The sequence below is a fragment of the Crotalus tigris genome, unplaced genomic scaffold, assembly GCF_016545835.1.
Source record: "Crotalus tigris isolate CLP2741 ecotype Arizona unplaced genomic scaffold, ASM1654583v1 scf7180000017685.4511686, whole genome shotgun sequence".
Lineage (NCBI taxonomy): Eukaryota > Metazoa > Chordata > Lepidosauria > Squamata > Viperidae > Crotalus > Crotalus tigris.
In genome coordinates, this window is record NW_024096565.1 from 3,665,034 (window position 1) to 3,685,643 (window position 20,610).

Genomic DNA, 20,610 nt, shown 5'->3' on the forward strand with positions numbered 1-20,610 from the left:
GCTACAGCTTGCCTCAGCAGATGCACAGATTTGGGGTAAGTGATCTTTAGACCACTTCTACCATTTTTATCCCCCAGCCTCTCACAAGCCCTATTGATAGTGATTCAATATTGTCTTTGCTTATGTTTGTGTGAAATGCTACAACTTCTACAGAATCAAACACTGCTTTGCTTCCAATAGAAGAGAATATATGTAACTCAGGTTGAATTGCAGAGTCCTTAGCACTCTCTGAGCTTGGATTTTTGTTTGCAGACATTTCATTACTCAACTAAGTAACATCATCAGTATAAATAATTGTGGGTTTTCCTCTCTGTTTATATGCAGTAATTTCCCCTGCCAATATTAAATGGAGTGTGGTTTTCTTCTCAGTAGTCCCTCGATTTGCATAGTGTTTTCTGCTTGATTATTTGCCTGCTAATCTAGATGTTGGCTACTGGGAATTGTTCTTAGTTTTTTATTGACTCATTTGAATATCATCTAAATGTGCTTTATCTCTATGGGTCTTGATGGCTGGTTTGTCTGAATGCCAAGCTTCTAAGTATTCCTTAGCATTTTTTTATTTGATGTTAATAGTTATGAGGTTTAGTTTGTCCATATGTTGTGACTGCTAATTGGTGTTCATGGAAGCACTCTGCTAGTCTTCTGCCTGTCTGTTCTAAACAGTGTCTGTTACCGTCCTTACATATTATGTTATAGATCCTGTTTTTCTTCTTCGACTAAGTAGCCTTATAGATACTCTTTGGGGCTAAGTAGTCTTGTAAATGACTTCTGCTTAAGAAGAGTCATTTATAACATACACTGTCAAAGAAACAGGTAGAAAACAATATCCAAATGAAACAACTACCAAGGAGAAGATTAAAATTGGGAAACCAGATTAAAATCTAGTCCTGCCTTAGGCACAAAAGCCAGGTGGGCACCTTGGGCCATTATCTTCTCTTAGCCCTAGGAAGAAGGCAAGGGCAAACCACTTCCACAAATCTTGCTAAGAAAACTATCAGGACTTGTTTAAGTAGTTGCCAAGAATCAGTTGCCAAAACACATAAACAAATAAACAAACAAACAAATCAGGTCTACCCTTTGCCTTTATTTAGTTTGGTCAAAATGGCTATTTTACACTCAGCTGAATAAGGGATACAAAAAGAATAGCAGGATGACACAGGTGCACACACACACACGTCTGTGTGTGTATATGTATATGTATATACACATACACTATATACTTTAAGATAATTTTGTCATTATTACCTAATTTTTAAAAAGCTTCATGAAAGGAATAATAATTGGAAGCATTTCTCTCCTAAACAATTATGATTGCATTTTAAATAAAAACAACAATATTGCTTTTTCTTTTTTTCTTTCCCTTCAATTAATACATCATGTTTTAGCCCTCCAGTCTGTTCATAGGAAAACAAAAGGGAATGAATCAAGCCTGGACATATTTCAGCAAAAATTATTAATAAAATGGAAAATATGGGAAAAATCATACAAAAATCCTGACATTTACATTTATAAAGGAAACAGGAATATACAGTTTTCCCAACTGCTAGAGGAAACACAATCGTACTTCGGAAACTGTAAAGAAGAACAAAGTACCAGGGCCTACAATGAAGAATTTCTGAGCCAAAACAAACAGATACAGACTAATCAGGAGGTTGTCAAAACTAGTTAACTGAAGAATATTCTTTCATTTTTTAAAAAATGAGTGCTCTTTATCTTAACAGCTTCTATGCTGGAGAATAACATATTACAGTACCAGGAAAAAATCCACTACATGAATAGTTGATGTGGGTGTTTTATGTATCAATATGTGAGAAAAAAGGACAGAACCTGAATATTGTATGTAAGTACTATAGTGTGTTATTTTCTGAGTCAGATTCCAGTATGCAGGATGAAGGCCTCTTCCTCATGTTTCCAACCAATACAGTTCTGAGCCTTTCTTTTGCCAATTGGGCCCTTAATACTTGCTGATGTCATTGATCCATCTTGCTTTAGGTCTCTTTCATGGACGCTTTTGATCAAGTGGGATCCATTCTAGGACTGCCTTGGTCCACCTGCCATCAGTTCTTCTTGCTATATGACCAGCCCATTTCCATTTCAGTTCTTTTACTCGTTTGATGGCATTATATACTTTCATTTGTTCTCTAATCCACGTGCAGGTCTTTCTATCTTGTCTTGTACATGCATTATATAGTAGGACATAGATTGCAAAATGCATCTGAATGTAAATGTTTTTCTTTTAAAACATAATATATCTAGTCCTTTTATTTTAAAGATAAAGAAATTATAAAATTATTTATTTATTAAATATACTTTATGCCACCACAATGATAATAAACTCTCAATAGCTTACATAGGAAAAAATACGATATAAAACATACCTAATACAAAAACTGAAAATCCACAGCAATACAATCTGTATGCTACTAAACTTCCATGACTGGAACCTTTAACTAGCTGAACGCTGCATTATTTCTGAACCAAGGTATCTCAAACTGGCTAATTTAAAAAACGTCTCAAAAATCTGGGATCCATGACTCCAGTGGAGTTGAAATGTGGCAAATTTTATGAGATAAAAATGATCATAAAGCATTTTATAATACAAAACATCTTAAAACATTTCCTTTGGTCAATTGCTGATGTTTGCCTGTGATATACACTTCAACATGGGCTACTTTCAAGGCAGATACATCTTTGAATAGCTGCCTGAATTTTTAAAAGTGCATTAGTAGCTCTGCAATTGTTGAAGGCACTGAAGAATTTGATAAAGAAGTATCTCTGAAACAATGAGCCAAGGTATCATGGGTTGTCTAGTGATACCACCATAAAAAATAAATGATGGCAACGTCACATCAAAATGGAAAAAGGCTCTCTAAAGTAGCTCAGTTTTCTAGGGCTTTTGAAAGGAGATAACGCTGCTCTCCACAAGAAAATTACTCCACAGTGTTGGTGTTACCATGGAAAACAGCACCTTCTTGCTTCAGCCCCTGAATCTCCTGAAAGTGTGGGCTTTGTAACAGTTTCAGCCCAATTAAATCTAACTAGTTGATGGAAATGTGCCAAGTCCTTCTGTCTTAGGCCCAGTACTCTTCAACATCTTCATAAATGACTTAGATGAGGGAATTGAAGGGGAACTTATCAAATTTGCAGATGACACCAAACTGACAGGAGTAGCCAACACCCCAGAAGACAAACTCAGGATCCAAAAAGATCTAGACAAACTTGAACAATGGGCCCTATCCAACAAAATGAGTTTCAATGTGGAGAAAAGCAAAGTTTTACATTTAGGCAGGAAAAATCACAGGTACAAATACAGATTGGGCGAGACCAGGCTTAAAAACAGTAACTGTGAGAGGGACCTTGGAGTCCTAGTGGATGATCACTAGACCATGAGCCAGCAGTGTGCAACAGCAACCAAAAAACCTAATACAATCCTGGGTTGTATGAACAGAGGCATAGAATAAAGATCACATGAAGTATTAGTACCACTTTATAAAACCCTAGTAAGACCACACTTAGAATATTGCAGCCAATTTTGGTCCCCATATCACAAAAAAGATGTCGAAAGTTTGGAAAAAATTCAGAGAAGAGCAACTTAGATGATCAAAGGCCTGGAGATTAAAACATACGAAGAACGGCTGCGGAACATGGGTTTGGCTAGTGTAAAGAAAAGAAGAAATAGGGGAGACATGATAGCAGTACTCCAGTATCTGAGGGCCTGCCACAAGGAAAAGGGGGTCACGTTGTTTACCAGAGCACCAGAGGGAAGGATGAGAAACAATGGTTGGAAACTGATCAAAGAGAGAAGCAACCTGGAATTAAGGAGAAACTTTCTGACAGTAAGGACAATCAACCAGTGGAACAGCTTGCCTCCAGAAATCGTGGGCACTCCATCACTGGAGATTTTAAAGAAGAGACTAGACAATCACCTATCTGAGATGGTACAGATTCTCCTGGTTGAACAGGGGGCTGGACTAGAAGATCTCCAAGGTCCCTTTCAGATTCTATTCTATTCTATTCTATTCTATTCTATTCTATTCTATTCTATTCTATTCTATTCTATTCTATTCTATTCTATTCTGATCAAAACCAGCACCTTAAATTGGAACCACAAACTAAATACAGGGACAGCAAAATCATTCTTTTGTGCTACCAAAGGCAGGAGCCCAAAAGTGTGCAGGCCACTGCTTTTTGAAGAAATATTCTTTAAGGGCATCTCTAAGTATGCCTTATTATAGTAGTCTAGCCAGGTGAGTTACCGTTAGCAAGTACTCCTGCCACAGGTAAAGCTTCAACTGGCACACCAGTTAGAGTTTGGCCACAACTTCCATCTGCTGCTCCTGTAGAAGCTGTTAATTCCAGAAAGACCCCTAAGTTACAAACCTGCTCCCTGACAGTTAATGCTTACCGTCAGGACATTAACAATAATTCAAGCTGCCAAAAGCAATTCTAACTTCCAAGGTTCTAACTTCCATCCTGTGTGTCAGTGTCATATCCCCCGTGTCTCGAAATAATGACGTATAAGTGGGTGTCATCAGCAGACTGATGATACCACTCCCCAAACCATCCCATGATCCTGTGGCTTCACATAGATGTTAAAAAGCAGGGAGACAAGACCACGCTCTCCGATACCCCATAGATTGGGGCTACTGAGACAACCTCTTCTCCTTCAGCAAACCAGATAGACAATGTTATTTATTATTTATTAAATTTATTTGCTACCCATCTCACTGCGACACAATATGTTACACAATTTTTCAATAAGAAGTAAATTTCAGTTTAATTTCCCATGTAGAGTATAGAAATCAGTAAGTTCAGTGGTCTTATAAATATAAAACATGTAAATGTTTAGAGTTAAATAATTTTTCCAGTCAATCTTCATTTACACAAGGTTACTCAATATTTAGAATACTCTAAAAGTGTCTTATATCCTCTCAATGGATTTTTGAAAGTGCATTTTCTAGAACTTTGGAAAAGTATCCTTTTCCACAAGCTCCATATTACATCAAATGTTTTTAAAACTCATTGTATTGTAACTGTATCTGTACATTGTGCAGGCTGTTGTACATAGAACAACTAAACATTAGACAAAATGGGATAAAACACGATTATAACTTTACTTTGGACACTGACACAAAGAGAGAGAGGGAAAACGGAGATTGTGAATTGTCATATTCAGTTCTGAAGCTACAGTATCTTAGAACTTTTATCCAAATGGGCAGTATTTGCCAAACAGCCAAAAGGCATATTTGGGTGTTAAAAAAAATTATTCTATTGAGCAGGTTAAATCATTTAAATCCCCAAGTACAGTCTTTTCACATGAAATGCCCAGGGAATATGTAGCATAAAAGCCCAGAGAGCTGCTGCAGCACTGCAATCATCCTCCTATACCAGTGGTTCTCAACCTTTTTAATGCTGCGACCCCCAACCGGTCGTAAGTCGAGGACTACTCAACCGGTCGTAAGTCGAGGACTACTCAACTGGTGCAGCACCGTTTGCAGAATGGGACTTTTGGCGGGCTCAGCAGGGCAGAGACAGCCTGGACAATTCCTATTGGCTTTTGAAAGCCAATAGAATTAGACTCTATTCAAGAGAGTCTATTCTATTGGCTTTCAAAAGCCAATAGAATAAAAGGGAGTAGCACAGCTAAGGAAAAGGGGAAAAATGGCGGACTGCGTTGTTTGGCGACCCCCGTGAAATGGTCGTTCGATCCCAAATGGGGTCCCGACCCACAGGTTGAGAACCACTGTCTTATACTAACTAAAGGGACCTTATTTATCTCTGCTGTATGCCTACTGTACTTAGCCAAAGTTAGAGTAGAGCTGTTATTCAGACACCAGTTTACCCATACAGCTTTTTCTTTCCTGAAAGAGTTCAGACTAAATCTCTTAGATACACATTCCAAGATCCTTGCTGTATCTCAAACATGATACTTCACTCTTCACAAGTAGAATCCATTTGGTTGCACATTTTTATATGCAGAGCCACAATATATTTTGATCCTGTATGTCTGACACCTCAGATCCTTAACAATAAAGTTTCATTCTGGTCTAAAGCAAAAGATTAAAAATTGGAGATCCTTTGATATTCTTTAACTCAGCTCTGTGCAGTTAAACATGAGCACCCAAGCAGCCTTAAGGCAATGGTTTAAAGATATTCAATTAGATGTAATATCTCTTCTCAAGAATATATTTCCAACTAGCTCCTTCACCCTCTATGGATCTGCTATATGCCTAGGCAATTTCAATCCCTAAATATACAGTTGGAGGACATTCTCCTTGGCCTGATTCAAAGTGAGAACTATGGCATGGGTGTAAAACTACCCATACTTAACTATTCTACAGCTTAACTAATTGCTCACAAATAGAAAAAACAGCATTAAAATGGAGATGATTAAAACTAATTATTTTTTTTAAATTACTTTTATGTTTGCATTTAGGAAGAAAGGGTTCTTCTCATTTTTCCTTATTTTATTCATGGCCATTTGATGAAGTAAGCTGCAGCTCCCAAAATGTATATGCCTTTTTAAAAAAATGATTAAAAGACACCTCCTGATTCTCTGTCAAAGTAGACCAACGGAGCTTTTCTCCTACAATGCCTAAATACACACGTACGTTGTTTGAAATTTTTCTTGTTGTTAAGTACTTATACTTCAAGAAATCTTGTGAATCATTGTGTCTAGCATTGTCCCTGATTGCCTTGACTGACAAACTCTCATTGGAATATTTCTTTTGTCACTGTTTCTTAGATTTCCTAAAGTTTATCTTTGTACAAGAAATATATAAAAAGCTTGATCAGTGTACAGGAGAGCGGGTAAAGGTAACAAGGTAGAGAGAGAGAGATGTTACATTTTCTCCAATTCTCCAATTTAAAATAAACTGTTAATTTCATCCTGTCTGCAGGTTTCAATACTGGACGTTGTATTGTGACAGCCTTGATCATGCTTGTTGATGATCTATAATATATTCAGGATGGGGGAGTACATCTGTCATTGAACTACTTGATTTCTTGGTAACTTTCAATATCTAAATCTAAGTCTAAGCTTTATAGGGGATCTCAGGATTTGACTTTCTTCTCATTCTTATTTAATATCTAAATGAAGCTGTTTGCATGAAGTCATCCATCAGAATGTGGTTAGGTATTATCATACACTGACAATATCAGTTACATATCTCAATTTTAGACCAACTAAGCAATGTCACCAAAGTTTTATCACTAGAGACTAAGAGCATCTGGAGGGACAGTAACAGGCTAAGGCTTAACCTCTAGCAAGACTGAGGCCCTGTTCATTGTTATTCATGCATTAGCCATCTCATATGTGAATTATTACAATGTGCTCTACATCAAGTTGCTCTTTAAGATGACTCAATTGTTATAACTACAAGTAGTCCTTGATTGGTCATTTAATGACCATTTGAATGTATGAAGGCCTCAGAAAGGGTGGTTTATAGCTTTGCATTCCTTCATTGCCAAGTACAAATTAAGTATGTGCAGTTATAATCTCGAACACTGACTTCCCAGATTTAAAATGGTGTAGAAATTTTAAAGAGTAATAGCTGCAAAATATTTTACCTGGACAGTTCTCTGGACATTATCCACTTGAAGAGATAACACTGCTGAAGCCAAATTCCATTCACCGGTCACACAAAATTTTCTCCCATTGACTTCCACCTGTTGTGACACAAGGATATCATTATCATAAGCCCAGACAAGAAGCACAACTCAAGTTCATCACTGCATACAAAAGAGGAAGCACTACAGTTTCTGCCACAAAAGGTAGCATTTATCAACACAGTCTTTTTAGCATTGCTGAGGAAAAGTGAAATACATTTCTGGAAGCTACCTGTGGAAAATGTTGAATAATTTGTACAAACTGTTATGGACAGATTCCTCAGACTCAAAGTTAGAGGCTGAACCTGAGCAACCTGATTCACCAGGCCGCCAGTCTCATGAGTTGACAGAAAATTGCCACATGAGATAGACTCAGCAGGTACAGGAGGAATCAGGCAATTAGGGGCCAGAACCTGCCAGACCACCTAGTTCCAGGGTGCATCAACAGTTTCAGGAAGTCAAGCATAAGCACTCTGCTCATGTCCTCTCCTCATTCTTAATATCTACATGAAGCCATTTGCATGAAGTCATCCATCAGAATGTGGTTAGGTATGATTATACCTCACAAAGGTTCCAACACCCAAAACTAAACCATATCTGTACCCAGTCTACTTAAAAACAGCTGCTGACGGTGGCCTATCCTTCATTGAAAACCACATGCCAACCTAAAATCTCCATTTCTATGCCTTTGCTTTCTGCTGTTCCTTGACTCTTGATGTTTAAATTTGAACAAGTTGAGTAACCTTTCTGGTATTCTACTCTTGGATTGTTGTGGATTATGATTATTTTTTAAACGCATGATCCAATTGATTCTAGGCTAAAATCTCTAACCATTCAGGAAAGCCTTCACTCTCCCATGGTTTAGAGAATTTCCCCCATTATTTAGAAAAATTATGCATTTTTCTAATTGTTCAAATATTTGTATTAAAACATTAATTAACCAGAGAAAAATTTATTAAGTTTAAAAGCTGAAAAACCTAGTAAGTCATATGATGTAGTTTAAAAATAAATAACAAAAAGGCTGTAGAATTTTCAAACAATAAGCAAAGGGAGCAACTGGCAAGTTATTGCATTGTAGTTCTTGGAAACTGTCTGCTACTGAGGTGGGTACATGTTGTAGAATATTTATTAACCAATCATGACATGAGATCATCTACTAGGATAGCAAGGGAACCAATTCAGGAGAAGAAATTGCCAAGAGAGAGAAATCAGAAAGCCAATCAGATGAAGACAGAACCAAACTGAATATTAAGAGAACCTGCACTATTGGTTAAGAGTCTAGAAGAGATCTAATCCTCACATGTTATTCTCCACACACTCTAGTTTCCTCTAACTTATACTCTATCTCCAATTCTGGGATAGTGAACATACAGTAGTGGCCAAAATTGTAGAAACCTTTTGGGAAAAGTGTACAGTAGAAATGCCACTTTTGGTTAAGTTTCCACCAATTTTTCTTCTAATTTCTTTATAACTGTAGCGTTGTTCACTTAATAATACTATTTTACATCACTTTCTGGGCAACCAGTCAACTCTTTGCACCATTACTTTAATTTTATTACGTTTCACAAGCTCACTAAATGAAAGGGAAAAAAAAACCCAACCAACTTGATAGCGATCACATAACACATTGACAAATGTCCTCCTCTCAGCTTCAATACATGACATCAATAACTAAATCCTACTGTGATCTGATTGGCTCATTGCCAAAACAAGATTACACCTGATTGGCTCTTTAAACACTCATGCTCATTGGCTACAATCAGATGAAGGAAAGCTACCTGATATCAACCTAAACAAGTTGTGCTTCCTTTTTCTGGTTATTTGGCTATAACGTTTCATAGAATACAGTACAGATAATTGAACAAACTTTGTTGTATTACATTCTTGATTAAATTATCTTTCCATTGATATATAATTTTATGGTACTACTCCCCCAAAAAGTAGTGCTATTACCCATCAAACTTCAAAAATACACTTTTCCCAAAAGGTTTCCACAATTTTGGCCACTACTGTACACTCAATGCTGCAAGCCTCTGATCGAGGAGTGAGAGCTAGGTTGTTTCTGTTAAATTTCCCTACTGGTCTTAGTAAGAGACATGGATAATTGAACAGCATAAACAGGGAATATTCCTAGTGACTAATTTCGTCCATTGAAAACACTCTATAACAAATGAACGGGATATGTATTAGGTCATTCCAAAAGTTAGACTGAGCTAATAAGAATGTAAATACTGGAAATCTATTGTTGATATAGTTTGACTAAATAGAAATAATACATAAACACACTGCATTTTAACTACTTTAGAACAATATATTATGAACACCTACTTTTGTACATTTCTTACTGGCACTTGGATAAGATCAACTTACAGAATTCAAATTCTTCCCATAGCATACTCTGAAGTTTAACACATTTTTTGTGTGTGTGTGTGTATCAGATTCAACTTTAAGCAATCTATCTTTGCCTCACCTTCTCAAATAGACATTTGTTGCTAAAACACTAGAAATAATACTGGGAAGTCTGATGTTGTACTTCACTTTTCTAAAAGTTGTAATGCAAAGGCTCACAATTTCTAGATTATGGGCATTTGACTGGTAAGTGACTTACCAGGCAATCTTTTTATTTACATTTAAATGCAATTAAAATTAAAAAGCATTAATACTCTTCAATAGTTATTTTTCTATTACATTCTGAGGCCTGTAAAACTGGCTTTGAGAAGGCACTTGACATTGAATAACAGTCCTTGTACTTTCCCTGTTGCCCATCCTTGCTATTTAGCATAGCTTCAGTTTGGATTTGCTATCTTACTTCAAAGTATCAAACATATAAATGTTGAGGTTGAATCTCTGAAAGAAAGAACACTTCAGTAAAACAACACCAAAACGTTACTTTTTATGGAAAAATCCATTATTTAATTAAATGTTCCAATTCATACACAGGAGACCAAGCTTAATAAAAATTCTCATTAGAAAAAAAATGTTATGAACATTCTTGATAGGCTAAACTATGTTTTAAAAGGACTTTATGTCGAGGGCAGCTTTGTAAAAAGTAAGACCACAGTCATATCAAGGTTAACCCAATTAGTAATTTTTTTTAAAGATAAAGGAAGTAGGTAACCCTAATCTGGTGCCAAATTCTTCCAGGGTGTGCACACCTTTTCCTCTGCACTTACGTAAATTGGAAAACTGAATGTTCCAAATAGTTTATGGAAATGTTTTCACACTAGCTTTTTATCAATTCAATACACGAAAAGTAAAACACATCAAAGTACCTACCACGAAACAATGAGGGAACAATATTTTATAAAATTAAGAATTGCTGACTTGTTTTATCTGATACAAAAAGGAAAAATACTTATTGCAAATCACCTAAATCTAGTTAATCTTCCATTGTCAAAGACATGAAAGTAAAGGGCTCAGGGTTATTTACTCATTCAAAACACCCACATTGTTCACAATACATTAGTCTGAGAAACAGAAAGAAAATATTTATTACATACAGAGAAAAGATTCTATCCTGAACTACTAAAACAAACTGGCAGTTGGTGATGTTACTGGTAGAAATGTTAAGTGTTCTATAGGAAATGCTTCTTTCTTCTCCCACAAATTATATTCTGGAGCAACCAAGAGAATCTTCCAAATAGAAACTTCAGGTAGTGGAAAAAGCAAAAGCCACATGCTAGTGGCTTCAAGCTGCCACAACAGTGCCTTACCAATATTCTAGGAGCTGCCAGTTTGTGTCTTAGGCCAGGGATTTTTTTTCAACACAGAGAAAAAAAAAAAAGTCAAAGAAAAAATGGGACTAATGGGACAAGGTGGCAAAGAATAATGGGCGACAGAGAGAAAGCAGAACTACTCCATATTTTGCATTTGTTTTCATGCAAAAAGAAAACACAACTCAACTTACCAAAACAGAACCTAACATGACAAGTTAGGAATGCAAATTAAGATAAGCAAAAATAAGATAAGGGAACACCTCTCATCTCTAGACAGATTCAAATCACCGGGTCCTGATGGACTACATCCCAAAGTTCTGAAGGAACTGGCCGTTGTGATTTCAGAACTATTGAAAGATTATTTTTCAAAGTCTTGGAGCACTGGAGAACTATCTAAGGACTGGAAAAGAGCTGATGTGGTTCCCATCTTTAAAAAAAAAAAAAAGGATGGGGGAACCAAATCCAGGAAATTAAAAACCAATCAGCCTGACATCAATACCTGGGAGCAGGGAGCAGCCATCCAGAACACATATGGGTAATCTCTCATCCTCTCCTTATCTGGAAAGGTTCCAAAGAACTAGTCAATGGTCTTCACTGAAGCCATTAGCTCCGCTTTCTCTGAGCTGCTTTTAGTATGTCATACCTCCCCCAGAAGTTCCCCATTTACTGCTACTTCTTTCAGGCCAGGATTCACAAATACCCTCCCAAGTTAACCACTTTTGTGCTTAGTCCTGTAGTCTTATAGCCATATAGAGCTACAAAGGTGACAACCAAGACCTTGAATTGCACCCAGAAAGAAACTGGAAGACTATACAGTTTCAGCAGCAAAGTTCATTGCACTGAAAAGTGTGTACTGTACTTCAGTCCTCCAAAGAGTTAGGCATAACAAGCATAGGTTTCACTGGCAATTTCCTTCATAATAACTGGGCAAAACTGTAATAGGATTTTCAAAACTGGAGCAGATATTCTCAAATTGTTTGCTCACTTATTTTAGAGGGGTCCTTAGTGCTTTCTGAGGTTGGTTGTTTTCTTGCAGATGTTTTATCATCCAAACCTAACCAAACCTAACACAAACAGAAGTAGCCACTTTCCACCTCAGCAATACATATGCAAATTACCAGCCTTCAGTGAAGTTCTGGAACTGTATTTTACAATATAATAACCACCACTCAAATTGTTGATATGCTAGACAATGCATATCATCTCTGGCACATTGCATCCCACTCCTATGCACTGGTTACCAATACTTAGCAATACCATACCGCCCCACATCAGAAGACAACAAGCTCTCATTTGGCAATGGTCAAGGATGCTAAACAACAAGACCCTCCCTATTCACCAGCACAATGTACAGCCCATCACAAGATTGAAATCCTGTAGGGCAGCTTGGAAAGAAGTTATTCACTTAACATTTTCCCAGTTTAACCCCGAGAATGCCTGGAGAGGTACCTTAGTGTGGCCTGTCCATTAATGATCCCTCTACCAAGCCTGATTTTGACCTGCCTTGCTCTGTCTGGACAAAATTGAACATAATTAGGTGTGATACTGGAAGACGTGCCTCCACCCCATATCAGTGGGGATGGAAAAATTCCCTTGTTGCAACTGTGGTGCTGATATGCAAACTATTAAACATATTGTGCAAGGTTGCCTAGGACAAGCATTCTCTGGTTCCCTAGAAGACCTGCACAAAGCAATACCAGAGACAATCATCTGGATAGCTAAATTGAAGATCCAGTAATGAGGCCACTGCCATAACCCCCATAGAAGTTTTACTTATAATTATGTGAACTGTGTATATATGTTTACTTCTTTTTTGTCATATTCTTATCATATGCTAAATAATAATAATAATTACCCAAAATAAGTAACATCATCAGTGCACTGATAATGTTACCTAGTTTAGATAATTAAATGTCTGCAAGAAAACGAGCAAGTTCAGAGAGCTTCATTTCAAACCTAAGCTACAGATATTCTCCTTTATTAGTCACTTATTTTAAAATGTAATATATTGCAAGCATTTGTTTACACAGGTAGTCCTTAACTTATAACACAATTGAGCTCAGGAATTTGGTCATAAGTCATAGTGGTCTTAAATCAAGTCACCATGTGACCAGACTCAATTTTATGAATGTTTTTACCATGATCATTATGAGAAGCAAATGATTTGCTTCATTAAGCAAATCATATGATCATAAGTCCAAATCTAGTTTATTCAATGGGTGGTTTTTGTCAGAAATAGTAGCAAAATGCATTCATATGACTGTGGGATGCTGCAGCTGGTCAGAAATGCAAGCCAGCTGCCACATGCCTGAAATGTGATCACGTGACTGTGGGCTTGGTAAGGCAGTCATAACTTTGAGGATGAGTCGCAAATAACTTTTTTTCAAGCCCATCTTAATGTCAAAGGGTCTCTAAGAGACCAATTATCAATCAAAGACCACCAATAGATGAATGTAATCAAAAAAAGATAGAAAAAATTTACTCCCTAAAAAATAAATATGAAAACTCATTAGTATTTTGTTATCACATTAAAGGATGCAATTATAGAAGAACTAGCATCAATCAGAAATTATAGGTAATGCCACTCAAACGTTTAATATGGCCCTTAAATAGGCATTGTTTTAATTATGAAATCACACCCTGCACTTTGTGTAATTCATATTCCCAATTGTATTCAAATGACTATAAAAACTATTACATTTATGTTAATCATCCACTTACTAATTACTCTATAATTTAACCCTTTTGCTTTCATACTTATATGCTAATTACTCACACTTCTTTTGAACTAGCCTATTTGTTATTATTCTTTTCCAATCCTCTTGATACGGAACTATCACCCCCATGCTTTTGAGATTATGAAATCTCTTTCTCTTTGTTTCTGCAGTACGGGTAGTCCTTGACCTATGACCACAACTGAGCCCAAATTTCTGTTGCTGAGACATTTGTTAAGTGACTTTTACTCCATTTTACGACTTTTCTTCCCACAGTTAAGTGAATCACTACAGATGTTAAGTTAGTAACACTGTTGTTAAATAAATCTCACTTCCCCATTGACTTTGCTTGTCAGAAGATTGTAAAAGGAGATTACATGACCCTAGGACACTTTAACCATCATAAATATGAGTCTTCCCAACTATCTGAATTTGATCACATGACCATAGGGATGCTGAAATGGTCATAAGTGTGAAAAATTGTCATAAGTTACTTTTTTCAATGCCGTTGTAACTTTGAACGGTCACTAAATGAACGTTTGTAAATTGAGGGCTACCTGTAATTATGATCATTAAAGATACCTTACAGAGTGATGTTTCTTTAATATTTGTTGTGTTTTACAAGAAACACAAGTTTTCTTTATTCGGAAGAAAACTGAATCTTCTTTAAAATGCTTTATATACATGTCCAAAATAGTATATATATATATATATATATATTCTTGGAAAGCAGGGTGCATTTTTGATGATTATAAAATCCCAGTGTTATATGATCACTGTTTACAAACTTCATGCCCAGCTTCCAACCAGCAAAACCACTGGGGAAGCTGGCAGGAAGTCACAAGTCATGGTCACATGACGTTGCACTTAATGACAGAGTTGACAATCGGTAAATGAGAACTACCTACATGCAATATGGCTTATTGCTGACATTATTCCGTTATTTTTCTTTACAAAAGGAAGGCTCTCCAGTAAGTAAAGAGTATGTTATTTTCGTTGAATAAAAATAATTAGAAAAGTCTAAACCAATTCAGTGTCTTGGTAATTTGTATTGTATTGTATTGTATTGGTAATTTGTAAAAGAAAGGGAAAAAGAAGAAATTAAGGATTTAACATAAAAAGATTATTTTGCTACTTGCTAAATGTCATAATAAAACAAATCAAAGCCTTGAAATTTATACGTTAAAACTCTTTTATGCATGGTCAGACATTATAATAAATAAACCGTGATAAATTTTGTGAACTTGCACAAAATGTAGTCAACTATAACTACATTTAATGAATTATGCCAGAAACCTGACAATGGTTTGGTTTTCAATCTTCCAAAATATATTTCTTGAAGAGAAAAAGGAGACACACTGAGCAAAAAGTTACAGACATCATTTTAAAAGAAGATGCTAGACTGCAACATAATCTTGGTATGATTAGTTTCTACTACAAAAAAATACTTATACACTGGATGCTGTATTTAATTGTTTTAGTGTATGACTGTACTTAAATTATTTTGACAAATGTAATACTAATTTGATTAAGTATGCTGTTAGAAATTAGGCAGTAACTCTGTTTTAGAGAGGTTATCAACTTTTTTTTTCTTGTTTGAATAAATTTGAAAAGATTGAAAAGAATAAAATTGAAAATTATCTAATGAAATTGGTCACACATTTAGGGAAAAACAAAAGTACCTCATCATATAAAACAGTTGATACTGTTCATGATCCAGTGATGATCACTTTCTTAAATGGCTTGGCTGTAAGGAGGAAAGTTAATTAAAATCATATAAAATTAATTTATGCATCATCATTACAATGCACTCTTGGAGACCCAGATCATTAAAAAAAAGCACTGCATTTAAAAGAACTATTGATGACAATTAGTCATAGTAGTTAAGTATTTTTTTAAATTCAAATGTAAAATTCTGAATACTGAAATCTGGTGATGAATCAGAGAAGAAGTTATTATTATAAGCTGATCATTTTATTTCTACAGGCCAATTTGGAAGACTAGATGCAAAATTAGATGATCTAACCCAGGGATGTCGAACTGCCGGCCCACGCCTACCCCAGCAATGCAAAAAAAGTCACAATACATCATGACACATCACATGATGTAGCAAGTTTGACAACCGTGTTCTAATCTGATCAGTATGACTTTTCTGACATCACTTTACATGATGCTTTATTTACAGAATGAAGAAAATGTAAGAAGGTGTCTACTAAATGAAACTGTTGAGTATTAAAGGCTATTTTTTTTTAAGTTATCTCTGACCTTCCTGTAATTTCACAGATCTTTGTTAAAAGGAAAATTTCATACTCATAAAATAGATACTGTTCTAAGAGAATGAGCTTTGATGAAAAAAAAGTGAGGTTTCTGGCTTTGAAACTGCTAAGAATGAATTTCAATCACTACAGTGTTCTCTTCTTTTTAAATACTGTGATAATAAATCATAAAAAGGATATTTTATCAAAATTCTCTCATAAATGTGAAATTTATCATGGTCAGCACACACTATGCTTTATTTTTTTAGGAAAATCAAGTACAAACTCCTTTCATCTTCTTGTGTCTTTTTGCAAGCTTTAGGTTCCAGATACTCAGATGTTGCTGAGAAATCAAAGCAATCTTGGGTAAAGGTCCACCCTGAATATGAGTCTTGATATTTTAACTTAGATTACAAGATGAAAACCAATCAGAAATTTAAATACTGATATTCCTCATTTCCACATAAATTAATGTACATGGTGCAATTGAAAGAGCCTAAGATGAAGAGCTGATCTTTTTCCTCCTTCAGTATTTATTTTTACTTATATGGCCTCACCTCTTGCCAAATCAATTCTATAGCAGCAATTTTCCCCTTCCACCAAAGCAATTGCTATAGCAGTAATTCTTCCTAGATGTTTTTTTCTTAACTAGGTTCAAACTGATGATATATATAAAAAAAATTGGAATGAAAAAGCTGAAAAGAAACTTCAAGCCAGATTCTGCTTCATTTCTTTTATTCATGAGGGGCAGATTCTTAAGACTTCAAGTCAAATTACATTACAAGCACACACATTCATTAAAAAGATCCTAGAAGCAAACTCCACTATCTTTACTTCAAATGTGACCAGAGTGGGAAAGACTATTGTGAGAGATTAGAGTAGTGTTCCTCAAACTTGGCAACTTTTAAAATATGTGGACTTCAACTCCCGGAATTCCCCCAGCCAGCCATGAGAAAGAATGGATTAGAGGCTGGCAACAGTCATAACATCTGATCTGACTAGATGTGTGTTATTTGTATTCAGCTACTATAAGGCTGTCTCCATAAATGAGCCTACTGTGTGAGAAACATGTAACTGATCTTCCCTACCTAGTATATCAACATCTTCTACTTTTACCAACCATCAGATATTGATGAGTTCTTCAACAAAGCTGGGCTTTCTTAATAACAACAGTTGTATAAACATAAGGTTCTCTTTGTTAAAGAGAAACAGACATCAAAAAGCAGTAAAACATGAAGCCTTAAACCCCTTTTTGTTTGAAAAAAATGTGTTTGAACTGAGGTGTTTCTAGTTATGGGTGAATGCAATGAGAATTCAGCTGCAACAAATAGGCAACCATTCCCTATGAAGGACTAATTAGATCCATCTGAGAAACTATGTCTACACTGCTTTACACATTTCAAAAAAGAAAGCTCTGCTCTAGTCTTTTGAAAAGGCTACATCAAAACAGTTAGTCACAGCTGATGCACATCTAGTCAGTACAGTAGTTTTATTTTCTTTTCATTCTATAAAGCCTTAAGAGCCACATTAAAGTCATGGTAATACGCCTGTCTTGCCCTGAGAAAGGCAATGAAATTTAGAGCAAAGAAAGCAAGCTTTGGCAGCATAATTCTGAGAAATTTCCCCACTGGGCAGATTTCAGAGATCACTTAACAAGATGAAATAGCTCAAACATCAGACATGTTCCATCAATGAAACAGTTAAAAATGAAGAGCTAATATTCAGGATACAGAGAGTTAACTATTTCTTTGGCAGATTTATATCTGGTACTTCAACTTTATCATGGAAATGCTAATAGATATAATTGAGTATGGGCAAACCAACAGCAGGAGTTCACGGTTATAAGCTATGACTTCAAAGCAGATGGTCACAGTCTACCTACTGTGCAATTATGTGTGTCTCATTTATTTCAGTGATGCCAAACATTAGGATTGGCATAGCCAGTGTGGGCTTACAGCAGAGTTCAGATGTTTGCTAATACTGGGACCTGAAACTAAAGGATCTAGCAATAAAAATAATATCTTCTTGCAAGATTCAAAATACATTAGTAATAACCATCAGAAGCTATTTGCTTCTACTGCTAAAGCTTTCCCTAAAAATGAGTCTATGGCCATAAGCCAGGAATGGCATGGAGTGGAACTCATTTTGGTTCCTCTAATGAGAAAAATAAACATTACTAACCCCCAAAAGACATAAAACAAAAAGTAATAAAAGAATTTTAAAATTACATTTTACCACAGATTATTTTCATTGAATGAGCTGAACTCTTAATTAATTAGAGGTCTACTCCTCATGAGCAAGAGCCATGTCCCTTGGCCATATGAACTAGAAAGGAAGGATCCAAACACTCCTTATTTCTAGAACATTCTAACTGAAGCTCCACAGTAGAATCCAGAAATGTACAGAGATAAAAAAAAGTATTCACTTTCATTAAATGTCCCAGAATTCCAGTATTTTTAAAACATATTTTAGAATTAATACCAAATCATCTAAAATTATGTCAATATATGCCCATAAGAACAATTGATAAGAAAAATAAACAGAAAAAAAATCACTTGGGGCAACAATTAAAAAAAGGAGATAATTTATATAGTAAAAAACAGAGAGCTGGTTAGGATAAATGAAAAACAATTCCCCTTAATTGTCTTTCTAGGCACTTGAGAGAGTGTGTGTGTCTGTGTATTATATAATATTCTGTCCTTTAGGTGGAAGCAAATAATAGACTGGACTCAATTGGATTTTGATGTGTTGTCTTTGGTCTTGGACCTGATATCAATCTTGCCCAACTAAAATTCTAATCTTCTAACCTACCATATATATCAGGGGATCTTCAAACTTGGCCCTTTTATGACTTGTGGACCAACTCCCAGAATTCCTCAGCCAGCATGCCTGTGGACCAAGGAGGAATTCTGGGAGTTGAAGTCCACAAATCATAAAAGGGCCAAGTTTGAAGACCTCTGATATATATCCTGATAAGATTCAAGATAATGATTCTGAATATATAATTTCAGTATGTAAGATTGGCTGTATATACAGTAGTACTTTTAATATTTATTTCCTCACACTTATTTAGTCCCTCTAATGCGAACAGGAGGTCTTATACAAGGTTGGACTAAGATCCATATTTAAAGAACAACAGTAAAGAAAGATGAGAAAAAAATAACAATTATGGTTAGAAGGTGCATTTAATCAACAAGGTCACAAAAGCAATGCAAGTGGACGTAATATTTCAAAATAATATGGTAAGTGTGAAAAATTAGAAACAAAATGTGCTTCAAAAGAAAATATTTCTACATATATATGTGGAATAAATGTGTTAAATATTGCTGGAGAAAATACAAGTTTGTCAACTAATCAAAATGGATTACCTGAAGCAAAACATCACAATGAAACTATTTCAAGCTATAAATAATAACTTTAATTTTTAAATTTTATTTCATGCTAGTGCTTTCATAAAAGCAGTGAATTATTTCCTGATGTGTAAGATGGCATCTGAAACTTTTTCCTAGATTGTATCTGCAAATATAACTGTTCCTCATTTTGGTTTCCAGCCACAAAGCAATATAAAGCTTGTTGGAAGTAAACTCACTGGAGAAATAATTCCTCTGCGTTCCATATCAGAACATACCAGGTGTGATTGAAGGGACAGTAAAAAGACAAAAGCAAAAACCAAAAACTACTCTGAATTCTAAAGTAAAACTGTTTGACATTTAAACAGTTGGAAGTATGATACGTGGAGATAAAAAAATTATTCCCAAGATATTTAATATCAGGAGGGAACCAAAATGAGCATGTTTCCAGTTTCCCCATTGCGAGATATATACAATGGTGGGATTCAAATATGTGAACAACCAGTTCTCTGTGTGGATGCCACTTCTGGAAGTCCATTCTGGGCCTGGGAACAAAAAATTAGTTATCGCTTCTGCCAAAGTGGTGCAAACCAGCTGAATCTCACCACTGGATATATACAGCAAAGAGGAAAATAAACCAAACCAATATTGAGAGAGCAGAACTGAGTTGGGAGAGGGCACTCCACAATTATTTATATTTATTTTTTTGTTCCTCACTAAAGAGTCTCCACTGTGGAGCAGAATATAGGACAGTATAATTCTAAGAACTAAATCTTTTGTATATTGTTTATTATATATATTCAGCTGTTGTACTCAACATACTTGTAAAATCAAATATGTAATAACAATAGATAACAACTATATGCATCTATGTTTTTAACTTTTACTATTAGTTTTGCTCCAAATTTAAAGTATATTTGTTCTATAAATAATCTCAAGAAGGAAGTATGTTGACATCATTTCAAAG

General features: G+C 35.5%; 1 protein-coding gene across 3 annotated transcripts in view; it reads right to left on the reverse strand.

The window, feature by feature from the left end:
• The window catches only part of PCCA (propionyl-CoA carboxylase subunit alpha), a 243,730-nt gene that overhangs the window by 59,253 nt on the left and 163,867 nt on the right, over nucleotides 1-20,610 (reverse strand). For 2 of the 3 annotated variants that reach the window (XR_005556076.1, XM_039337756.1), the window contains exon 20: nucleotides 7,570-7,668. Coding sequence is in view for 2 of the 3 variants with exons in the window: in XM_039337756.1 (XP_039193690.1) it covers nucleotides 7,570-7,668 (99 nt within the window). In the remaining variant the exon portion in view is untranslated. Of the gene's footprint in view, nucleotides 1-7,569; nucleotides 7,669-15,720; nucleotides 15,786-20,610 lie in introns of those variants that run through there. The other variant, XM_039337758.1, reaches the window with a different exon arrangement.